The following is a 24,332-nucleotide window of genomic DNA, read 5'->3' as shown; positions in this document are numbered from 1 at the left end:
CCTAAGAAAGCCTGGTGGGAGTATCCTCCACAAGTCCTTCAAATGGGCCATACAGTTTGTCCATCAGTGAATGATGGTATTCACTGCAAGCCATGCTGTCATGTTGTTAGTATTTACTAGAGAAGCTGAGCGACACAGCTCTCCTCTCCAGATGGCGGTATATTCTGGAAGTTTCCACATAGACTCCAACAACAGACACACAGAACCATTCTTAGTGGCCCTGTATTCTGAACCTTCAACATGGGACACAATGAAACAGTTGAGCCCTGAAGCATGACTCAGCCCTGGTGATGAATGCTGTGCAGCTGGAACAACCCTTTGTCAGAATGGTTGGTAACTCCATGAATGCTTTCACATACGCTAGGACAGCCATGTTGGTCTCTACTGTGCTACATTCACTCATGAAATGAAAGGACAGGGTTTTTTCTTATTTTTCACCTGTTTTAAAACTTTAATTATAAAAAATACCAGGTGAGACTTGGAAAGGTCTGCAATAATGTGGGCCAACAGAAGCTGATAATGTCCTCCTAATAATGATTATGATTTGTATGGTATTGATTAGGAATGCAGCATCGTACCTCTGGAAGGTAGTGTGGATTTGGTACTTTAGTTGTCATGTAGAACCTAAAGTTTCTGTCATAATCAATGTCAGAATCTCCAAGGTGAATAAGCATTCTTCCACCAGAAATAAAGGTCTGTTTCAAAAGAACAGGCTCCAGAGCAGGGTCCAAGGTTTCCTTCAGCTTTAGAAAAAGAAAACAGATGTAAAGTATTTTCTACATGTAACTGGTAACGTAAATACTTCATTACTAAAATGCAAAATTAAATTAACACTATCCACTCTATAGAAGGAGAATATAATTGTTTATTATTTGTATTGCTGTAGTGGCTAGGAGCACTAGTCATGAGCAGGATGCCATTGTGATAGGTGCTGTACAAACACAGAACAAAAAGATGGTCCCAATAATGTTCTTCTGTTCACTTATCACTGTTTTTCTAATGTTTGTTATAGGATATGGCTGAATTTTCAAAACGAGCCTAGTAGAGTTAGGTGCCGAAATCCCACTGATATTAAAACACACTCCAAATTATGCTTTGCTTTTTAAACAGGAGAAAGTCTACATATTTTACTGCAGAACTATCTCAGAGCACAAATCAATGATGTAACTGAATTTAGACAGTGCTAAAGCAAACACATGGGTGCATATGTAGAAAACAATGCAAAGAGATATAAGAAAATATTCTTTACTAACATGAGAACGGTAAATACAATACTAGGCTCTGATCCTACAAAGATTTAAACACATGCATAACTTCACACACATGAATAGGCACACTGTAGGCAATGGGTGAGTCAGGTACATAAAGTTATGTATATGCTAAAGTCATAGGCATGCGCAGCACATTTCCTTAGGGTGTGCACCCAGGTAATGAGAGGTGTCAAACTCAACTCCGCTGGCGGGCAACATTTGAATTGAACGTGGCACGAATACAAAAGGTCTCTATGATGCACCTACGTTAGGCTGTGCCTGGGCACATCCTGTGCGTACGCCTATGGCTAAAGTCTTTGCAGGATTTGGGCCTAATTTTTTTGCTGGTCACAAAATTCCAATCTCACGGTGGGTAATCTGCATATGTTCAACCACATTTCCTTTTGGTACGCTAGCAAAAAAATGAGGAAAAAAAGGCATGCAATTTAAAAACTAGTCATGTCCCTTTAGAAACAGTATGTTAATGACAACTTTATTTCCAAAATGCAATCGAAATATAGGAAGGATAAAAATACCCTCACTTGCAAAGACTTAATGGGCTCATCCTGGAAAATATTGAGCACTCTAGCCCAGTCCTGTAATGCATGTAAATTTAACCTTAAGCACATGCTTTTAGTGTTTTGTTGAAGAGTGCTCAGTACAGGACTGAGTCCAATAAAGGGATTATCTTGTCCACTTTCACTACTCCTTATTATCTGTATTATGGGCCCAGGTGCTCTTCCTGTATCTCTGATTGGGTATAGTCAAGACAGAAAATCATTATACTATGGGAACCAGAAACAGTAAACTTGGTGGAATTATGTTCCCAATTCAACAGAACATTTCAACATGTACTACATCAATCCTATTTTGCAAAGTAGTGAAACATATAATTAAATTCTTTACTGAGGACTATACATATAGCAGTCACAGTGTAGGCCCAAAGCATGATTCTGGTATTTTGAGTCTATGTGAAATACACTTATTCTTTTGGTATGTGACAAACCACCACAGCAGTCTCTGTGAGGCTTTGCGTTTTGGGCATGTAGGGTGATCTGTTCACTATTGATGAGGTTGTTTTGAAACCACCATCTGTTTGTCCGAAACTAACATTTGGTCTTGATTATTCTGTTTGTAAAGTTACCAAAGATCATTTCGTGAAACGGTTGCTATTGTAGAAGTACACATGTTTTAAGATCACTGCTTAAAATAATATCAGCAAATGTTCTGAAACAGAAAGATTCAATGTTAAATGAGGATGTTTTGTAAGAGTAGTGAATGTTTTAGATAAACAGAAATGTTATTGTTTCTGAAGGACACTTGCGTCTTCCATTACAAGTTTTAAGTAAATGTTAAGAGATTAGGGTGTGAATAGATGGTCATGCTGGCAAAACGTGGGTGATTAATAATCACACCAGGATGCAGATGCAGATGATGAAGCAGAACTCACAAAGTGGCAAAAGAGCTTATCCCTATTAAAAGGGGATGAAAAGATAAGGACTTTGGGTTTGGTTCTATAGTCATCCTCCAGGAGCATCGGTGCGCACCAACAGACCCCTGCTTCCTCCCCCATGTCTTAACCACCTGGCCAGTCGACTAACACGAGCAACTGAGGCTGGTAACTATAGTTCATCTTTGTAGAACTCGTGTGTGTGAGTGTGTGTGTGTGTGTGTGTGTGTGTGTGTGTGTGTGTGTGTGTGTGTGTGTGTGTGTGTGTGTGTGTGTGTGTGTGTGTGTGTGTGTGTGTGTGTGTGTGTGTGTGTGTGTGTGTGTGTGTGTGTGTGTGTGTGTGTGTGTGTGTGTGTGGCTTGTCCCCCTGAATAAGATCCTGCTGTTTATTCTATAACAACAGGAAAATGCAAGGATGCCATCTGTCCCTTGGTTTAGAGAATATAACTATTTTTTTGTTACTCAACATGAAGATCTCGGGGTTCCATATTGAATCCCTGATTGATACTGGATGATCAGATAGCAGGGAAGGCCAGGTGTGCTTTTTTCATCTATGCTCATTGAGAAGAATGTGACTTTCTTTTGGACATGGATCTCAGTACAGTTATTCATGCCTTTGTTGCCTGCAGATTTGATTACTGCAACATGCTGTACTTTCAGCAACATTTGATGAGCACAAGGAAAACTTGGTTAGTGCAAAAGCCAGTGGTTTGCTTGCTTCAAGTTACTTTTGCAAAGAAGCACATTACACCTGTACTTGAAAAACTGCATTAGCTGGCCAATTTGTTTTTGTGGCAATCTGGTAAAGCCTTTTATAGCTTGGGTCCTCTGTAAATTAGAAACTGTCTTTCTTTTCATTCTTTAACATGACATTTGAGATGGACTGGGACTTAAACTGACAGTCCAGATATTTGGGAGACAAGAAGTTGGTCCAATAAGATATTACCTCACTTACCTGGTGTCACTAATATCCTGGGACTACAACTACACTGCATAATCCCAGTATTTGTACATCTGGGGATGGGAGCAGAGTATACACAGTTGATGGCCCTTAGCTCTTGATCTGACTCCCCCACTTTGGTGAGTTTACTGACTTTCAGAGGATAGTGCAGGGAGTATATGTTTATCTTGCACTTTGCTGAAAGGAATGGTTGAGTGTGTCTTAGGAAGTCTTTAATTGGGTATGTGACTTTTTGTTACATTTGTTAATGTAAAACAAAGATATATTTTCCATTATCCATTAGCTACTGGACATAGTATGTTGTTGCTGTTTTTTTTTTTTTTTTAAATAATGATCACAGAGATTTTTAAGATGCACATTTTAGAAAGTAAGAAAATACATCAAAATAAAGATATACATTTGAATGTCCAGTGAGTCATGAATCATCAGATCCCAGTGCCAAATATAGCATGTCAATGAATACAGCATTGAATTTTTACCTCTGGTATTGAAAACTTACAAACATAGTACACATTAGTTGAAATTCATTTATTTATATCTTTTTCTTTCCTGCAGCTTACTGATCCTGAATGCTACACAAATCAGTACCTTGGTCTCTGAGTCAATGTGTACTGAGTGCTTAAAGTCTCAGCATTGGGCCAGATGATCTAGGAATAGCTCCTCTTATATGCCTATGGGATTCAAGAAATAGCTGTCTATAGGCTAAATGAAAATATTATAACTGAGGCTTAAATATATCAATGAACAAGCTGTAGGTATTGCTGTCACTTTAAAAGAAATTGCTGGGTAACTCACATATTGGACAGTTATTCCTGCTGAGTAAACTAAAGTTCTGTGACACCACTGTCATGATACATGCACTATAGCCCCAGACACTTTGTCATGGGTGATTTTAGTGCTTGTGCAAAGGGAAAAAAAGCATGTTTGAGCCAGGCTTAGTAAAAAGTCTATAGCAAGTCTGAAGTTTAAAAATTAATTCAGTATTGAATTATTCAAGCACAATAAAATCTTACACTCAGGGGAGGGATATTTTACTCAAAAAGTCCTGAGTTTAAACTCACTTAATTCTTAAGGCATAATCAACTCTGGATGGGCAGAATGGAAAAATGTATTATATGATCATTTCCTTTCTGTGATTACCATCCCCATTAGTCCTCTGTTCCATACTATCCCCTCTGCAGTGATTGGCAGCTGAACACATTGCCTAGCAATTTATGCACTTGGCAGTACCATCACTTATGTACTCCCAAATCTCAGAGTTACTAACACCAGAGTTACGAACTGAGAACTGACCAGTCAACCACTCACCTCATTTGGAACTGGATGTATGGAATTAGGCAGAAGTAGAGACAAGACAAAAAAAAAAAAAAAAAAAAAAAAGGCAAATACAGTACACTACTGTGTTTAATCGTAAACGACTAAAAAAAAAATACAGGGAAAGCAGAATTTTCCTCTGCACAGTAAAGTTTAAACGCTGTATTAAGTCAATGTTCAGTTATAAACTTTTGAAAGAACAGCCATAATGTTTTGTTCAGAGTTACGAACAACCTCCATTCCTAAGGTGTTCGTAACTCTGAGGTTCTATGTGTATAAATAATTTCTCAAACAAGGTTAACACCAGTGAAATTCTAACTTCAGCTTCACTTAGGTCTGAATGAATTTTGTAACATGCACCCAGAACAGACATGCCTTTCAGTTATGTACATATTTTTTGATGAGTGACAGACTAGTGAAGATGTTAATCAAAGAAAATACCTTTTAAAATTAACAATTTTCCCATACTGCACCCTAACATCTACACTGGCCCTTTAGTCAGGGAAGTGACATGTAATTAGATTCTCAGAGAGAGGGAAAGAAAAAGATGACTATAAAAATAAACAATCCATATTTTGGCCCTAGGAAACGGAGGCTTTTTTTGAGGTGTGGAGAAATGAATTAAACACCGTCCTACCAAAGGAGGCTTCTGTGAAAGTTGAAGAGCTATCTTACATTGCTTTATGAAAGACAAAGGGATTTGCAAATTTCTTCTGAGTTTACTATGGATCTCTGCCCAACACACGGCTACTACAGATTCAATGATTGAATGTATTGATTGAAATAATTGAAACATAAATTAAAGCAGCCTCTGGGGAATCCCCAAATGGCCACGTAGACCAAATTTAAGAGCACAATGGGACTGAGAATCTGGCCCTATATCTTGTCCAGGACTAACAAATAAAACTGATGTAATGTTTGTATAGCAAGCCATTTAGTGATATGAAATTACAAAACGTGACAGTAGATTTTTCAGAAAGTAAGAACATTTTTTTCAAATGTTTCAAAACCACCTTGTCTGATTAAAAAAAAAAAATCTCCTCTGGCTAGATACCACCCACGTGAAAGTTCAAATGGAATGCAGGATCGCCAAGGGAAAAAAAGCAAGAACATGTGACTCCATAATGTATTTTTTAGATTATCATGTAATAGAATGAACTTCTCCTGGAGTTTTTTATGAATTATAGAGAGCTTTTGTTTTGCTTTTTGAATAGCCATATTTACCAAACAGGCCTTTATTTCTTTATTTTTAGCTGACATTTCTCTGGAAAGAATAATATAACTCTGGGATTTTGTGGCTAGAAAAAACTGAAGTTCATAGAAGAAAATTTTGATTACAACATATTAAAAGAGATAGAAATAAAATGATAATAATATAAGTTTATGAATGAAAGATACACACCTCTTCTAGAAGAACAGGTAAACCCAGTCTAATAGCATTCTCAAGTGTACGTAGGAAACCAGAGTCAGTAAGCTTAATTATCTTTAAACCATATTTCGTTTCTTTGTTTCTTATCCACCGATTTGCCTATGTAGGAAATAACAGAGTTATCACTAAGATTGGCTAAGTGTCACATTTGACCAGAAGGTTAATTAGCAAGTTTGCCTCAATATTCAGAAGTCCAATTCTCAAGACCACTGCTTTGATCAGGAAATGTGAATTAATTGCACTAACCCTTTACTTCTGACAAATCATCACCAGAAAATAAGGTTTTCACTTGTCTCTGTAAAAGCAATGGCTTTTACACTACACAGTGTGATATTCAACTGTGCTGGTACTGTTGCTATTATATTGGCCTTTATAGGTCCAGATTGTTCCATTTAAGGCATAGAATCATTTCAGGGAGTAGTATGAGGCAGCACCACACCAAGGGAAGCTCTAAGAGGGACTATCCATCAGAGGCCACTGTCCCTCTCCCAATGGGATTATAACCATTGTGTGGTGCATAGATTACTCTTCCTGGTGCACCCAAGGTTGGTGTGGAGAGCAGGAATCAGCCTCCTATTCGCCCCCTTTAAGATGAGTTGTGCACTAGGAAGGAGCAATCCCTGTGCTCATCTGATCCACCCATGTTTCTGGCCCATTTAGTCAGCAGCCCCTCTCCACCAACAGGGAGATCAGACCATGAAGAGAGACCTCTATGATGTCTGGGGGAGAGGAAAGGATGGTGCTGCGGGACTGAGTGAAGAAGGAAGAAATACCCATGCAGACACCATTGGACCCTAAAAAAATTAATAGTGGATTTAGTTTTGGAATATTTTAAATGTAAAAATTAAATTGTAAAAGATTTTTCATTCTAAATTCTTTCATTGTGCTCACCTACCTCTTGCAATAATCACACTTTAGGGAAAGGGAGTGAACAACGCAGGGAATTGTCCTATCAAAATTGGCTGTTTGTCAATGGATGTTTAAGACTAGATCAATTAAGTGGACTCAGAAAACCACAAAAACGTGGCGAAAGTTTTAGCATAAAATAAACACTAATTGTGAGGCAGGTTTATTCAGTTTTTTCTTCCCTCTTTTTATAGTCTTCACAGTCTTTCATTGTATGAAACTCCTTTCATAGCTTCCACCTTCTTTGTGACTCATCTCTGGACCTTTAATGAAAACTGGACACAAAGCTGTGTTTTTCATCTGTTATCAATACATCTTACATTTTTCATATTGCAGAGAGTTTCTAATATCATACATTCTGCACAGTAATTTTCATGTTATTTATAGTTTAAAACCTCTTGGTAAAGATTCATAGTACTCTATTAATTATTTTAAACCTATTCCCATTTTGATTGGAATGAGAATGTTAAATTAGAGTACATGCATTACTTGAACACCATCATGGGGGTTTTTTTAATCACAGGTCTCATATTTAAAATGTATGGGCCAAATCCTCAGCTGGTGTTAATCACCATAGCTCCACTGAAGTATGTTGAATTGCACAAACTGAGGCTCTGGCCCCAAACCAACAAAGAAAAAGGTATCAGTGTTAGAACTGTTTGAGTCAAAAACTTACAGATGAGTTGAATTGTTGGAAAGAAAGCTGCACCAGTACAGTTTACCATCAGTGCTCACCTGATCCTGGGGGTCAATCATCAGTGGCCAGCGGCGCCCCCGAGTCACAAGAATCCCATTCTCGGTAGAGACATAGTCACGTGGTAACCCATCCGTGTTCCACTGGCGAATTTCATAGGGATCTCCCAAAATGTTTATAAGACTGAAGTCAGGATTGATAGGAATCTCTAGATTCTGACATTTCTTGATCCAGCAATCTATCAACTGAGATAGAGAGAGAGATTAGTTGTAAAAAGAAATGTATAGGAGATTATATTACTTAATGGGAATTGTAACAATAACCTGTTGGACACTAGTTGGTAGTAATTAAAAGTTATAATCATTGGATGGCTGCTTGATTGCTTAGGAGGGGACAAGTGAGTGGCTTTAGTTCATTTCAGAATAGACAAGTGTCCTTGTCTTGCATTAATAATAACCCTACACTCTTCACAATTGTCACTAATGTCTTAATATTTATTAGAACTGAACTCTGGACAGCAAGGGTGAGGATCATTAATGCAGTTGTGGGAGGCTGCTTAGACTGCCACTATGATATTGTACCTGTTCAGTGGTCAGAGCAATTCAGTTACAGCGAAGTCAGTTTGGTACCTTTCACAAGCACATTATGAAGAAAAAAAAGAAGAAAGATAATTTTTACTCACCAGTTGCCTGTAAAGTGCGGTAAAAGCCCCATAGTAGGCAACACACGCAGCTGCTATGAACACATTCCCTATGATGTTGGAAATCTCATCTTCAAAATTCCTGATGCTCTCTTCCCACCGAATTTGTTCATCTCCTAATGCAGCTGTAAGCTTTCCAGCTCTAGTGAGGCGAGCTTGAGTAAGTGCCATGGTCCTTGCTAAACAGTTATACAATTATTGGCCTGTGATTATTATGGAAAAGCCAATTTTTGTTTCTAATACTCTTTTCCCTTACTTTCTATTTTAGCCTCCTTCTCCTCATACGCTTTCTTCTAGCCTTAAGTTCCACAGTGGTCTCCCTGACAAACCTCTTTTTGGCTTATTCATTGGGTACCTCAGGACAGGACTATGGTCCATGAACACGTCCTGACCTCATTAAACTCCCAGCACAACTTTTTGCAATCATCCTGCTATGTTATTATCATCACAGGCTAACAGAATCAGGTTGCTCCAGTTGAAGCTACCTGAAAGAATAGTCACAAGCCTAACTGTTGGAAGCAGTTTTAGCATCTCCTTATCACAGTACTGTGGGGAGACAGAGCACTAGTAAATCATGTGTTTGATCCCTTTGCAGGAGTCCTACTGATATACATATTAATTTCCATACCACTGTACTGGTATTGTGTGTAGTATGAGACTGTCTGGATTAGGGCTAGCTAATTTACCCTGATCCAGCTAGCTGTATAGTGGAGTCGTGGAAATGAAAGATAATTTAATTCTTTAATGACTTCAAGAGAAATCACATACCAAGGCTCTCTTTTTCTTCAAGGCTTCTTTCATACTGGTCTTGTAATGCCTGTATCTGATCCTCCACCTGTTTTAATTTTCTTTGCTTGTCTCGAAGGGTGGCCATGGTAGCATCAAGCTCAACCTAAGAATGTAACGTAAACATTTAGACCAAGGCTTTCAAACCTGGTGGCCTGATTTTTAGAAGAAGTGAAGTCAATGGAACTGGCCTGTATCAAAGACTTTTGAAAATCAGGTCACTTATTCAGCTGCCTACCTATGAACATGGAGCCTTTTTGAAAAATATGGCTTTAAACCAGAACATTTTTGTCCTATTAATAAAATGGCATTTTCATGATAAGTGCCTTCACCATTTTTCTAGGGAGTAGGGTATGAAAGTGTCAGGCACTCTAGTCTCTGCTGTAAATTGAGCATTGGCTGAACATTGACTCAGGACCAATAGCTGGGGAAAGTCTCCCTTGGACCACAGCTCTTTGAAAATTCATCCTCAGATGACTCGTGTTTTGTCACCTGGTTTTACCAAGGCTGACTATGTCATGTGCAAATACCTGATTGTCCCATGTGCTGATTCTACCCCATGAATGGAGTGACCATAGATGATGCTTAATTCAGCATTTATAAATAGTAGGGAGAGGATATGTCATCCTTGAAATTAGAAGTAGCTTCTGTAGCAGGGCAGTACAGCAGTTTCAGAGGTTACTTTCTGCTGGATTTGGACAAAGAGTTAAAATAACAATACTGGATGAAAAAGATTCTGTTACTTAGACCATAAGCTCTTTGGAGTAGGAACTGGTCTTTGATCTGTGTGCAATGTTCAACAAAACGGGTCCTGATCCAGGACTGGGACTTCTGGGCGCTACCGCAACAAAAATACTAATAAAATCATCAAAGTAAGCATTCTAACAAATAAAAGACATTAGTGATATAGACACATACCTGTGCAGCATTTAACTTTTGCCTCTTTGGTTCAACTTCTTTGACAACCCTAGAGTATAAATCCATGGCTCTCACCCACATACACATAGACCTACATGCCTTGGACACCTTCTCTACTTTTTCAGGCACAAAATCTGGGTTATTTATATATTTCTGAAGCTTTAACAATATCTGAGGCTTTATATTTTCTTTATCATATTCTAAAAGTTTTTTGAGGAAATTAGAATCTCCAAGGAGCTGTTTTGCTGCTGCCCAGTCAGGCCTGAAAGAAAATAATAACAACATAATTTTAGAAAGACTTGCCCTGAGAACATGATCTTTAAATTCACACTTTTCAGACCACTTCATCTTGCTTTGTACAGTATTTTGAAGAGCTTAACCACAACCAGTGCTTGATAAAAACATAGCAACATCATTTACTTTCTATATCACATGTAATTAACATAAATGTGGTATAGAATAAATCTTCTTTGTAATACACATGTAAGCAAAGGGCTAGGCCTCCGGAGGAAGGCTACGAAGTGCTATTACAAGGAGACTGTAGCTCTGCTGCTCCAAATTGGCACTTATTGCCCAGAGATTAATGCTTTGTAATTCAATTCATGCTTTCACAGGTAGCACCTCTGTGGATTTCAACTAATCTATGGAGAGATTACAAAGGCAGGCTGCCAAACCTGCTACTTCTCTAGCTGAATGGGCGCTATAAGCTATCTGCTAAGAAACCATCATCAGCAAAAGACGACAGGAGGACCAGTCTCTTCAGAGTTCAAAAAGCAGCCTCCAAGAGCTCAGTGAGAAATTCTCAGAGTAGAAGTGAGAGGAGGCTTACTAACAGGTAACTCAATCTCAAATTAAATAACACATTTGGTTTATTTTAAAAAAACTACTTTATTTATAGTTAAGCTTTAAAATCCATACAGTTCTGACTAAAAAAAACTGGAAGGTACTTATGCTTTAAGTAAAAAATACTCCAATATTCTATAAAAGGGGAGAATTTGACCTGTGGAATGCTCAGTTTTTGAAATGTGGATTGTTTACCATACCAGGTATTTCAGGATCATTATCTAAAATATAGCTTTTCATTATTTTGTTATGATATCTTATTGATGTAATAAATCTCTAGATCCTCTTTGGACATTAATTGCTCCATTGCTTGAGGCATACCACTTTATGCTTCAAGAAACTAGACTTTGACCCAAGTTCATCAAAGCTGACATCATTAGGGATTTTGGAAATTCTTATCAAATAATTGCTTGTAACATAGTATATCATGCAGAATTAAATGTAACCCTATAAATTTAGTCTTGTTTTTTCTTCTACTTCAGATCTGATTACAAAGAATACATGTGGTCTGTTACTAGCAATTAGCGATGGACCAAGACACAAAGTTTGGAACTGGTTCTCAAACTTTAACATGAGGTTTTAGTCAAGCCCCCTACGGCGAACGAGACCAGTTACAAACTATAAATGCCAATCCAGATTTGAACTTCCCCAAAGTACCAGGGTGTTTTGACCTAGGGTTTTGGTTCAGGTCCATCTCTTTCATGAACGTAAACACCGCATCATAGTGGATGATGGTATTTTTTTGAGAAGAGCGTAGGAGGTATTTTGTGTGAGAGACCCGCAAAGCTAAGCAGTTGTGACTTCAGCTGTCAAAGAGACAACACTCTGATTCAACCAACCAAAGATATTCTCCACATTAGTGTAGTTTTCCTGTGAACTTACTGTCGAAGTAGGTACCATTATACAAAACATTTCACTAAGGAAGAGCCAGGGGGAGGGGGGAGAAAAACCAAATAAAAAACTAAATCAAAAGATTAATAACTAATGGATTAAAATAAATTAAAACAAAGTACTACAAAGCTCTGAATGGCTTACTTTGCATTTAAAAGAATGGAGATAGCTTCCATGACAGTCATGACAAGATCTGGAGGCTTGGTAAAAACTCTAATTTCAGATATATCCGCTTTATCCAAAGAGTCAAGAGCTTTGTTTGCAGCCTCCAAAGCTGGGAGGGCTTCATCCAGATCCCGTTGAGCATCATCAGCAATTGCCTGAGTCTCTTCCGCTTTCACTTTTGCAATAGCTTCATCTTCTTGAACAACACGACGAACCTCAAAACCAGATGTGCAGTGAAATATTTTCAAAACACAATAATGATTTACATTGTTTGACTTATTCCGTCTTATTTCTTTAATAGGTTTGCTTAACACTCACTTCTACATTTTTGGTTGTATACTTAAAACATGCAAAATAGAATGAAACAGGAGTTTCACCAGCCTGGATACATGCAGAAAGTTATTAATTGGTGAAAGATACCAGAATCCCATTACTTTTGAGAAGCAATGGCCAGTGAAGGCTAAGAATCTGCAGGGACAGTCCAAATCCTGTAGGGCTCAGGCTGTGTTCTACCACTGGCAGTATAGCTGGCTGCACTGCCATTGGCTCCATCTCAGCAGCTGTAACCCCTAAGATATGTGTCACAGAGTGCACAAGTAATGTGAATGCCGTTTGAAGCAGCATTAACTAACATGGAAAATGTCTACATAAACTTTGCTGCTTCCATAAAGGAAATGTTTGTACTGGTAGAAGCTACACTACAGAAAAGCAGGATACAGTCTTACTGCTTTTCCCTTCCTGTAATCCTTGTCAAGGCTCATTTCCATGCTTTTAGGTCCTTGTGCTCCTCACTGTGTCACATAAAGGAGGATAGAGATATGGGCATAGAGCCCATAATTATTAATCTTTAAACTTTTGCTTCATCTATGAATTATTGAGCAGTAACACGTTATCTCATAAATATCACAAGATAATTATTTGTACCTGATCAGCATTTTCTTGATCCACTGCTAATTTTTCCATCAAAGCCTCAACATCCACTGATTTCTCTATAAGGACTGGCTCTAAAGCAGAGAGATCTAATTTCATTTTATCTACAAGCACATTCGTCTCTAATAGTTTGGATAGGCCATTCTTCACTCGATCCCGAGCCTGAAGCATAATAAAAACATTTCATACATCTAATTACTTTTCTCAAACACTGACTCCAAAAAGTTCTAACATGATAAAAATATAAATGTACACACAAATATATTTTTAAAACCGTGTAATGTAAGTTTTATATCAGTTGTAAATTATGTTATAAATAATTTGTATAATGAAGTTATTTTAAGGGTGGCTGTAATAAAAATGTTATTTTAGTATGAAATACTAAATACAAAAAAGATGTGGACAATTTGGAGAGAGTGCAGCGGAGGGCAACCAAAATGATTAGGGGGCTGGAGCACAGGACTTATGAGGAGAGGCTGAGGGAACTGGGCTTGTTTAGTCTGCAAAAGAGAAGAGTGAGGGGGGATTTGATAGCGGCTTTTAACTACCTGAAAGGGGGTTCCAGGGAGGATGGGGCTAGGCTGTTCTCGGTGGTGGCAGATGACAGAACAAGGAGCAACGGTCTCAAGTTGCAGGGCGGGAGGTCTAGGTTGGACATTAGGAAAAAGTTTTTTACTAGGAGGGTGGTGAAGCATTGGAATGGGTTACCTAGGGAGGTGGTGGAATTTCCATCCTTAGAGGTTTTTAAGCTGAGGCTTGACAAAGCCCTGGTTGGGATGATATAGCTGAGGTTAGTCCTGCTTTGAGCAGGGGGTTGGACTAGATGACCTCCTGAGGTCCCTTCCAACTCTAATATTCTATGATTCTATGAATGTAACAGTATTTATACAGATTTAAAAGTAAAACCATCTTAATTGGCATAAATGATCATGTTTAACAAATAGAAGCTGCCCAACGGTTAGGTTCAAAATTGATTTTTTACAAGCATAAATATTATTGCAATCTTTCATGCAATTTTTAAAAATCAATACAAATGTTTGTTTGTTTTTCTTTGTTTTGGGTTTAATCATTGCACTGCAATGTTTGTATCCCAGGTGTTGCAGCACAGTCTTAGGACATGAGATGCGGGAAGTGAAATGACTCATCTCTTTTCATTTTGCATGTGAATTAAGTGCAAAATGGTAACAAAAAGCATAAACAGTAGAAAGTAAATCAGATTTTAAAAATTCCTTGTTTTAATACTCTACTTGGAAAAGGAAAACTGGGCAGGTTTACTACAAAAGAATTACAAGCCATTTTACTTATGGTAAACCCCGAAGCTGCTGCACTATGAAGGAAGAATAATCAAAAATCTGAGGGGAACTAAGGCACATTTCTGAGACACAATAAAGCTGAGATTTTTGTTTAATAAAATTAAACCTACTGAAACCAACTGCTTCCTTTTTTCCCCCAGCATAGACAAGTAGAGATTGATTAATTCTAAATATGAAGTGGGTGTCGTGTAATATCGTCGCCGCAGCTCAGCATAATATCGATCTGCCATTTCAGTCACGCTCAGATGAATATCTACACACATTACTGAAACTTTCTCTTTCAACTCATCACTTCCAAGATCAACATTCAGGAAAAATGTCCTTGATACAGAAAGAAGTGCTTCTCTGGGCCACTGCAAAACGGAAAAAGTTTATCTGAATAACAATCATTCATTTCATCATGCCCAACATTTGTGGTGAAATATGGTAAATTCTCAATATAAACTACATGTTTTCTCTGGCCCATTGCAGAAACAGTATATTATGTTAAAAAAATAAGTCAAATGGCCCTATGAATTCCACAAGCCCACTACTATTGAAACCGGTCAGCCTTTGATAAGATGTCTCTGGATAAGACTTGGTGAGTTGGAGTGGGTTTAGTGGTTCCTACAAGCCATGTAGACTTTGAACCCCATCATATGACAAAGCAAAAGCCTGCAAGTTGAGAGAAATCATGGCAAGTGACCCTTTTCTACATCTCCTGAGAAGATCCCCTAGGCCTTCAGCTTGCTCTCTTTGGCCTGCCGCACCAGGACTGAGGAGAGGGGACCAAACAGACATCAGCATCTTGTCTTGTTTAGGGAGCTAAGCCCTGGAAATCCGAGTCCCCTATAGGAGAGTAAAGGGTGTGTGTGTGTGTGTTGGGGGGAGGAGGGGATTGTTGGCTTCTACTCCCAATCAGCTTCTAAAGCTAGGACTGCAATGGATGAAGCAGGATTGCTGAACTGCTGCTTTGTCTGCATCACTGGAGGCAGAAAAATCTGGTCAAAGGGTGGAAGGATGTAATCAAGCCCTGTGGACAAGTCTGAGCTGCCTCTGGTTTTGTCAAATGTCTCAGACTGAAGGAGAGGCCAGGATCCAATATGAGTAGAAACAACAATCAATTATTTGAGATACTCTAGTTAATGAGAATCTGGGAACTCACGGTCATTGAAAAATAATACAAAGACCACATAATCCAGGATGACAACCAGGAAGCTATATTTTACTTGATTTTTTTTTTTTATAAGAAAGCATATATAATAGAATTTGTATTATTGAGACATCTCAAAATTATTACTCCTTGGATCTTGATTAGTACAAACCTGCACAAACCAATCAATAGTACAGCAATTCACGAGGGATGGAAACATCCGACATCGTGCACGGAAAGCTTCTCCAACAGGACTCATACAGAGAACGATATGCAGCTTCTGACGAACTCGGCTAATGAAGTATTGAAACACCTGTTTAAAAAGAACATACCAGTGTTCACAGTGTACAGTAAAAATAAAGGCGATGACAATGAGGTTGTTTGCTCAAAAGAAATCTAGTACAGTCCTGTATTGCAGGGAACAACCCTGCTTTGGCTGAATGATCTAACAGGCCATTTCTATCTCTAACCTCTATAACTAGTCTAAACAATTGTCAATGAACAGTTGAACTATTCTCCAAGGGTGGAATATAAACGGTTTGTCCACACATGACAGAATAGAAGTATTTATCAAAAGTCCTGGAAATTGATCTTCGTGAGTGTAAATAAAATGTAATGTTCTCTTTTTCACATTAGATAAATAAGAGACAGACAAAAGGGATATGTTAGAATATCTATACTTACTTCTTTGAAAATAAGAATTTTAGTAATGTGTATTTACAAAGTTATCTGCTATAATAAACTAATATTTGCAATGCTTCTCTTACCTCATCTCTGTTCCCCTCTGGTATTCCTGCCTCTTTAGCTTTGGGTCTGGTAGGTGCCAGAACCTGTTCCAATTCATCTTTCTCAAACAAATTAGGTACTTCCCCAGAATTGAGAATATTGTTTATGTCTTCCAAGAACTCCTCTACAACAATCTAGAGATAAGATTTTTACAAAGATTAGATTTCACATTAATTAGCATGTGTGTACTCTAAGTGTAAACATGGAGAAAACAATCAGGAAAATTAAAATAACTGATGAATTCATAAATTAAAAATTGTAAGAAAAAGCTTTAATGTTTTTAACTGAAACAATGAATTTAAAAATCCTTAACTGTTAAATATTTGAAACAGATACCACCAAAACATTACCTAGGAAAACAAAACAGGTCTTCCCCATTCATTTTCTCTCTTATGTCTAGAAATCTTTTAAAAATGCCTGGCCTCTAATCTAATTTGCACACTGTTCAGTGTGATCACTGATTGGGGTTCTTCGAAGTTACCAATATTGTCTATAGGATCTTGTCATTTGGTCAAGTTTATTGTGCTCATGGTCATTTTACTATTTTGATATTAGCCAGTTTTCTGCTACCACTTCAAACTGAGGGCATCCATCAACCAACCACCAGAAGAAGTTGCTAGTGAACAGGTGAATGGTCTTTTTCTACCTCTCTATCTTACCACACAGCCCTCCCTGTTTTCCAGATAATCAGTGCTGCCACTTCGATGACAGTTCTCACCCTCAGCCTGATCTCCTGATGTGATCCACCTCCAAAGGGACAAGACAGGTGCTCACACCGTGGGAGGCAGGTCACATCAAGAAAGCAGCAGGCCATGGTAGGAGGGGAGATTTCTTAACCATAGATAGGCAAGGTAGGAGTCACTCTAGGCATAATCTTCTGCCCTTCCTTTTGGACGCTGCACAGAAGGAAGGGTAAGTGTGGATGCTAAGATTCAACACAGCTAAAAAACACCTAACATTTTCTGCTTCATGAACTTGTCTCCACAGCTTCCACTCCTGGAGATTAGCCAGGAGTAGCAATCTGCCCAAGGATGGAGTCTGAGTGCTTAAGGAGGAAGAAACAGGAGGAAGAAGTGTCAAAAAAGCTTATAACATAGCTTTCGAATCAAGGACCTACTGCTGTGAAGTGTTGAGTGTTTTCTGGAAGACACTGATCCCCCTTACTACCAATGAACTCAATAGGAGCCAAGACTGTTAAAAATACTTGGCACTTTAAAAGGGTTAATTTCCCAAAAGTAAAAATCATGAGAAAAATTGATTGGGATGTGAAATTTAAACAGAGAAATGTGGGTGAACACTGGAAGTTGTTTAGAAACACTATTAGATGGCCTACAGGCCACCATTTCTCAGTTGTGAATAAAGGCTACTTCAATCAATTAAAAAAAAACTGGTTAAGAGGGGATAAGAAGCAACAAAAACCCCACATAAATGGAAAAAACCAAGAGGTTGATGGCAATTATATAAATTAAAGTTAAGAAATGCAGGCAACTGATAAGAAAAGCTAAAGCTGTCAATTAAATATAAATCAATCAATCAATCGAGTTAACAATAAGAAAGATTCTTTTACTGTATCAGGAAAGAACAAGAATTCTAACAATTGCATAGGTTCATTATTAGATGGAGATGGAAAATTGTAAATAGTAAAGCAGAAAAAGCAGAAGTATTAAATACATATTTCAGTTCTGTATTTGAAATAAAGCAAAATGAAGCATTCATATCATATAATGATGAAACACTTTCTCATCCAACAGTATCTAAGGATGTTAAATCAGTTGGTCTAGATAATGTGCTTCTAAGAATTTAAATGATTTTCCTGGGACGTTCTTCAGTACATTGATGTTGATTTTTATAAAACTTGGCACAGCAGAGAAGTTCCAGAGAACTGAAGGAAAGATACGGCTGTGCCAATATTTAAAAGTATAAACAGGATGGCCTCAGTAGCTATAGGCTGGTCAGTCTGACATGGATACCAGGCAAATAGTGGAATGGCTGATCCAGGACTTTAGCAACGAAGGATTTTCTATACAATCAATGCCAGTCAACATGATTGTATGGAAAACAGGGGTTCTCAAATCAACTTGACAGTGTTTTCTGATGAGCTCGTAACGTAGGCTGATAAAATAAGTATGATGACATAATATATTTGGATATCTGTAAGGCATTTGACCTGGTATCTGATGACATTCTGATTAAATAGAATCAACATATCATTTGTTAAATGGATTAAAAACTGGCTGATAGATCTCAAAACACAATTGTTAATGGGGAATCATCAACAAGAGTATGTTTCTAGTGGGTCCTGCAGAGATCTGTTCTTGATCCAGTGCTATGATATTCTATATACATTTTTATACTGTGCTAATCACTACACCATCTGAGCACCTTCCAGCTGTGCCTTAATATCAGTGATCTGGAATAAAGTATAAAATGGTTTATATGTTGGAATACTGTGTCCACTTTTGATGCCCATGCTTTAAAAAGGATGTTGAAATTGGAGAAGGTTCAGACAAGAATGAGTCTGGAAAAAGTCTTACAACAAGAGACTTAGGTTATGTCTACATAGCAATGTAAGCCTAGGGTTAGCGGGACTCAAGCCAGCTGACCTGCGTCAGGCAAACCTGGGCTTGAGCGTCTATACTACATTTTAACCCCAGCTCAAGGATTTTCCGACTCATGTTTGAAACTAGGGCTCTGGCATCTACACCGCAGTGCCCAGGTCCAAGTCAAAGTCACCCTACCCCAGAGTGCCTACTGCCACCCCCTTTCTGCCAGTGTCAATACTCTAGCCCTACGAATGTGTGGCACTGTGGGAAAACACTACTGCCCACCCTGATTCCTAATTGTGACAATACTATTGATGGCAATCAGGTCCCATAAGGAGCACGTGAGTAAATAAACTACATAATTAGTTCCTTTGGTGGCTGTCTCAGTAGAACGACTACAGTTTGAGAAGGCTTTACATTGAACTACCATTTAATCTGAGAATTGGGCTCTCTGCCTCCAAGCTGAGTCACATGGGCAGGAAAATGCCCATGTGCACCTGTTCTGAGGATAATTAGAATCATAGAGTTGGAAGGGACTTCAGGAGGTCATCTAGTCCAACCCCCTGCTCAAAGCAGGACTAACCAGGACTAACCTCAGCTAAATCATCCCAGCCAGGGCTTTGTCAAGCCGCAGCTTAAAAACCTCTAAAGATGGAGAATCCACCACCTCCCTAGGTAACCCATTCCAGTGCTTCACCACCCTCCTAGTGAAAAACTTTTTCCTAATGTCCAACCTAGACTTCCCCCACTGAAACTTGAGACCATTGCTCCTTGTTCTGTCATCTGCCACCACTGAGAACAGCCTAGCTCCATCCTCCCTGGAACCGCCTTTCAGGTAGTTAAAGGCTGCTATCAAATCCCCCCTCACTCTTCTCTTCTGCAGACTAAACAAGCCTAGTTCCCTCAGCCTCTCCTCATAAGTCTTGTGCTCCAGGATATCAGTCTCCAGGGCTGTCAAATTATTAAAATGAAACTTGGCAATTCTTACTTAAATGGGAAGTTCAATGAAAGTATTTTTGTTTGTTTGTTTTTGTCTGTTTATTTTGAAGTTTGACATAAAATGTAGGTTTCAGAGGAAAAACACCCGCACATGGAGCGATGAAGTGCATCCCCACAGCTTGAGGTGCAATGTCTCCAGCACTCCCTGGGGCTCCCTTATCTTTGTCTAGGTACAATTGCTGGAGTCCTGGTTTCAGTCCTTGCCTAGATATATGTCTTATTTCCTTCAACAGGAATACTCTCAAGAACAAGGAGAGCAGGATTTGATCCTATGTTTTATCTCTAGGGGTTGAGAACCACCTCCGATAGCTCACTCTGCTGGGCTAAAGAAAACCTGGCATTTCTCTAAATTGTATTCTTACTTCACCTTTTTGCTGTCAGATATTCTTACTTCTTATTATTGGTCAAAGTGTTGGGGGGTAGGGAGAGGGCTGGTTCAAATGTATTAAACAGAAATTTAGCATGGATATAAGAGCTAGTGTTTTTTTCAGATAAAGTATCGAACCCACAGTGACACAATGGGGAATGGAAAAGTCATGTAACTGGGTCACTCAGCCCCACTTCCTAGTCCTCCTATCTGTTTCACAAGTGCCAAAATCCTGGCTCTCTGAGAACTCTGTTTAAACCTGAAAATTAATCCAGCTCAGAGCAGGATTAGCTGCCACTGAAGAATCGGAATGCCAACCAGATGTTGCTACCCGGCTGGCAAAACACCATCAACATCTTTTTAATTCTTTTTTCATTGAAGTTGGGTTCTTTTTCTGCGTCAGTCAAAGGCAATATGTCCTGAGGATTCATTATCCCTGCCATGCAGGAGACAGGGATAAGGGATCCCCAGGAGGCAGCAGGGAAGTTTTGGGGCTGGCTCCCACTCACTGCTCTGACAGCGCACTCTGTCCAGGTGCATCTGCACACACAACTCTATGGAGGGCCAGGGGGACCAGAAAGCAGTGCTGGGACCAAGCGGCTGCTCTCCAGAAGGGCAGGAATGTCAGGGGTCATCCATCCTCTGGCTGTACTGAGCCAGGAGCTCAGCTGCACCCCCTTCCTGCAGGGCAGCCACTTGGTCCTCACTCTGCTCTCTGTCCCTTGCTTCCTCCCCACTCCCGCCCTCCCTGGTGCTGTGTGTCTCAAGGCAGCTGGTCTGCATGCACTGTCAGGAGAGCAAGGGGAAACTAGTCCCAAAAAACTTCCCTCCAGCCTCCTGTGGCAGCAACTGGCTCCAGCTCCTCCTCCTCGCTGCAGGGAAGTTTGGGGCTGGCTGCCAGTCACCGCCCTCACAGTGCATGGAGCCCAGGCATCCCTGCATATGCAGCCCAAGGGAGGGCAGGCTGGGGGTGACCAGGAGCTGGAGAGCAGAGCAGGGACTTAGCGGCTGCTCTGCATGGGGAGGAGAACAACAGGACTCTCGGCTTAGCACGGCCTGGGGAGGCATGACCCCTGACATCCTGATGGCCAGGAGCTGCCACCCATCTGGCAACTTTGCTCTCTGCTCCAGGCAAGCGCTGCACAGCAGCGAGGAGGAAGAGGAGCTGGAACCAGAGCTGCAGCAGCTGCAGGAGGAGCAGGAAAGGGGAGCGTGTTCATCCAGGCAGTAATTGTGCTTCCAGTGGCTGTGCTGGCTACCTGCAGCGCTGCTTGTCTGGGAGCAGGAACTCTGGGACTTCAGGGACCTGAGTCAAGCCCAGGCCACATGCACACAGGAAAGCAATAGGGCTTGGACCCTAGGTCTCAGCTTAACATGGGTTGAGACCCTCCAGCCCTGCAGGGTCCAGAGACTCTAGGTCCAAGCCCTTGGTTAGCACAATTGGCGTGTAGATGCAAGGGGGGTTAGGCTTGAGCCTGGGTTCAAGCCTGGGTTTACACTGCTATGTAGACATACCCTTAAGGACCTCAGTCTATTTAGCTTAACGAAGAGAAGGTTAAATGGTAACTTGGTCATGGTCTAGGAGTACCTGCACAAGGAGCAAATATTTGATGATGCAGAGCTCTATAATCTAGCAGACAATGACATAATACCTTTAAAAGTCTAGAAGATGAAGCTAGAAAAGTTCAAATTGGAAATAAAGCACAAATTTTTAACACTGAGCATGATTAAACACTGGAGTAAATCTGCACAAACACTGAATTTTGCTATGTCAGTATATCATGTTATGACAATAGGAAGTTGTTAAACTTCCACTTTTCAGATTAACCAAAAGAGATTTTTAATTATTGCAAAATGTTCAGATAATTATCAGAAACCCAGCAACTCTGTACAAATTCTACATCTTAAGCAGGTTTCTTGTTTCTATATGGTGCACATATCAGGAACCTAATGTGTTTAGGTCTCTCTGATTGTTACAACTGCTGGTTGTGTGTATTTTCTGACCTCTCACGCAGATGACATAATAGCAGATAAATGAAATGTCATCTCTACAGAGAATGGAATGAGTCAGTTTGCAACGTCTCTCTAAAATTTTCTGTCATTTTTCTAATTTTTATCCAACCATTGACTTTATTGCTGTTACCTAAAACTATCAATAATGCCAACAGCTTAATGCCAAAAGAATCTCTATTCAGAGGGTAAACTCCTGTGAAATCTGCAAAGAGCAACAGAGTTTACAAAGTCTCTTTTTCACATAAACAAAATCTCTCTTTTCAGTAGATTCAAAGTTTTCACATTGTATTCCTCTTTTCTCACTAAATTCTATTGCATTTTGAGAAAAGTACAGAATTCTTGGTCCTTCATTTAGTTGGGCTTTCCCTAAACTAGTAGTAATCCCATGCCAGATTTCCACCATCAATTTCTTCAAATGCTGTCTGGCTTTACAGCAGTTTCTTTTACATTTCTTTATAGGCACCCTATTTTCTCTCTTTGTTAAACAAAGAAGTTGATTATACTAAGGATTTGTGAGAGACTTGATTCACCCAAATATAACAAGCTTTCATACACTGTATGTGTTAATATTAACATATTTGTGAAAACTGTGGGCCTTATGAGTAAATGAATACATTACAATTACTTTCTATTATTCATCTTAAGACTCAAGAAAATCATAGTCAAATAAATTCTATACAGCTTCTGAATGCCAGGTTTTATAGATAGGAAATGAGAAGTTTCAAGCACAAAACAAGCGCCTGATGTAGTTCAGGGAATTGTTCATTCCGATAAGGGCAGGCAAAAGCACACAGGAGTGTGCGCAGCAAGCACTGCGGCAGGTGGAGTCCGCTGGGAATTCTGTCCAACTCAGCCAGAATTCCTCCAGCAGGTTCTGGGGATCACATGCCACAGCAGTGAGCTCTGCCACCATTGGAGAGGATACAATATATGTACCACACGATGCACAGCCAACATTGGTCGCAGGTGCAAGCTGGGTACAACCCTGCCCTCTCCACAACCCCATTCAAATAGCTGGCCTCTGCTCCTCAGCCCACCTTGTGGTTACTGAGCAGGAGCACAACAGTAAATTACCTGAACTCTTCTCTCTCCTTGGTGAACAGACTAGCCCCAATCTCGCCCTAAGTAATTGATCTGTGGTTGTTACAGCACTAACCAAAAGAACAGTTTCTCAGGGCTACACAGTGAACCCCTTACTCTCATTGGTGAGCAGTTACTCACTCAAGGAGCCTGTGACACTCTGCACCTCAAAATAGCACCCTAGAACCTCCCTATTCACCACTGTGATATAATTATGATATGTTTTGTACAATGCATGCCTTGTGAGGTATTATTTAAAAAGTCTGGGTCTGTTGAACATTAATATCCTATTGAATTGTGTGTGCTATCACAGTGTGTGAAGTTATGAAGTATTGCTATATATTTGTTACTGAAATATATAGTAAGTGGGAAACTACCACAACTAACCTTTCAGTGGCAACAAAGGAGTAACTGACGAGACAGATTTACATCTACATTGGCCACACAGGCATTGATAGCCCATTAAGGGGAATCCACTCTCCTAATGGCCATCCCAGAGACTCCTCAGAGGGCATGTACACAATGGAGATGGCCTAACTCATGTGACATAGCAAGGATCTTTCTAGCAACTGGAGGTGAGTATAAAAGAGGGACACTGATGTCACCACTTGGCCTCTCTCCTTCTTCATCTCAACACCTGGAAGATTATTTGGAAGACAAAGACTTTGAACTGGGAAGATTGGCCCCAGGCTGAAAAAGAAATTCAGCCTGTGTAATAAGAACTGTAAACTGCCTGGAACATCTAGTGGGGTGAGAAACTGCTTGATTCAAATCTTGCTTAATCTGTAGAATTTAGACTGCGATTTTATTTTTTATGTAACTTTGTATTTTTATGTAACTTTTTATGTAACTTTGATCTCTA

At 39.5% G+C, this 24,332-nt stretch overlaps 1 protein-coding gene across 1 annotated transcript in view; it reads right to left on the bottom strand.

The window, feature by feature from the left end:
- Window positions 1–24,332, bottom strand: part of DNAH6 (dynein axonemal heavy chain 6) — a 162,974-nt gene that overhangs the window by 50,684 nt on the left and 87,958 nt on the right. Inside the window, exons 47-57 of the mRNA XM_067553417.1 lie at window positions 16,450–16,602; window positions 15,855–15,995; window positions 14,661–14,903; window positions 13,232–13,399; window positions 12,287–12,522; window positions 10,409–10,670; window positions 9,473–9,596; window positions 8,687–8,883; window positions 8,046–8,249; window positions 6,378–6,503; window positions 579–743 (exon numbers count right to left, since the gene is read on the bottom strand). Of these exons, the coding sequence (XP_067409518.1) occupies window positions 579–743; window positions 6,378–6,503; window positions 8,046–8,249; window positions 8,687–8,883; window positions 9,473–9,596; window positions 10,409–10,670; window positions 12,287–12,522; window positions 13,232–13,399; window positions 14,661–14,903; window positions 15,855–15,995; window positions 16,450–16,602 (2,019 nt within the window). The remainder of the gene's footprint in view (window positions 1–578; window positions 744–6,377; window positions 6,504–8,045; window positions 8,250–8,686; window positions 8,884–9,472; window positions 9,597–10,408; window positions 10,671–12,286; window positions 12,523–13,231; window positions 13,400–14,660; window positions 14,904–15,854; window positions 15,996–16,449; window positions 16,603–24,332) is intronic.

Source organism: Emydura macquarii, unplaced genomic scaffold (assembly GCF_026122565.2).
Source record: "Emydura macquarii macquarii isolate MOO-44397 ecotype Brisbane River unplaced genomic scaffold, CSIRO-AGI_Emac_v2 contig_1451, whole genome shotgun sequence".
NCBI lineage: Eukaryota > Metazoa > Chordata > Testudines > Chelidae > Emydura > Emydura macquarii.
The sequence above is the reverse complement of the archived record's forward strand: the minus strand, read 5'-3'. Positions and strand labels throughout refer to the sequence as shown.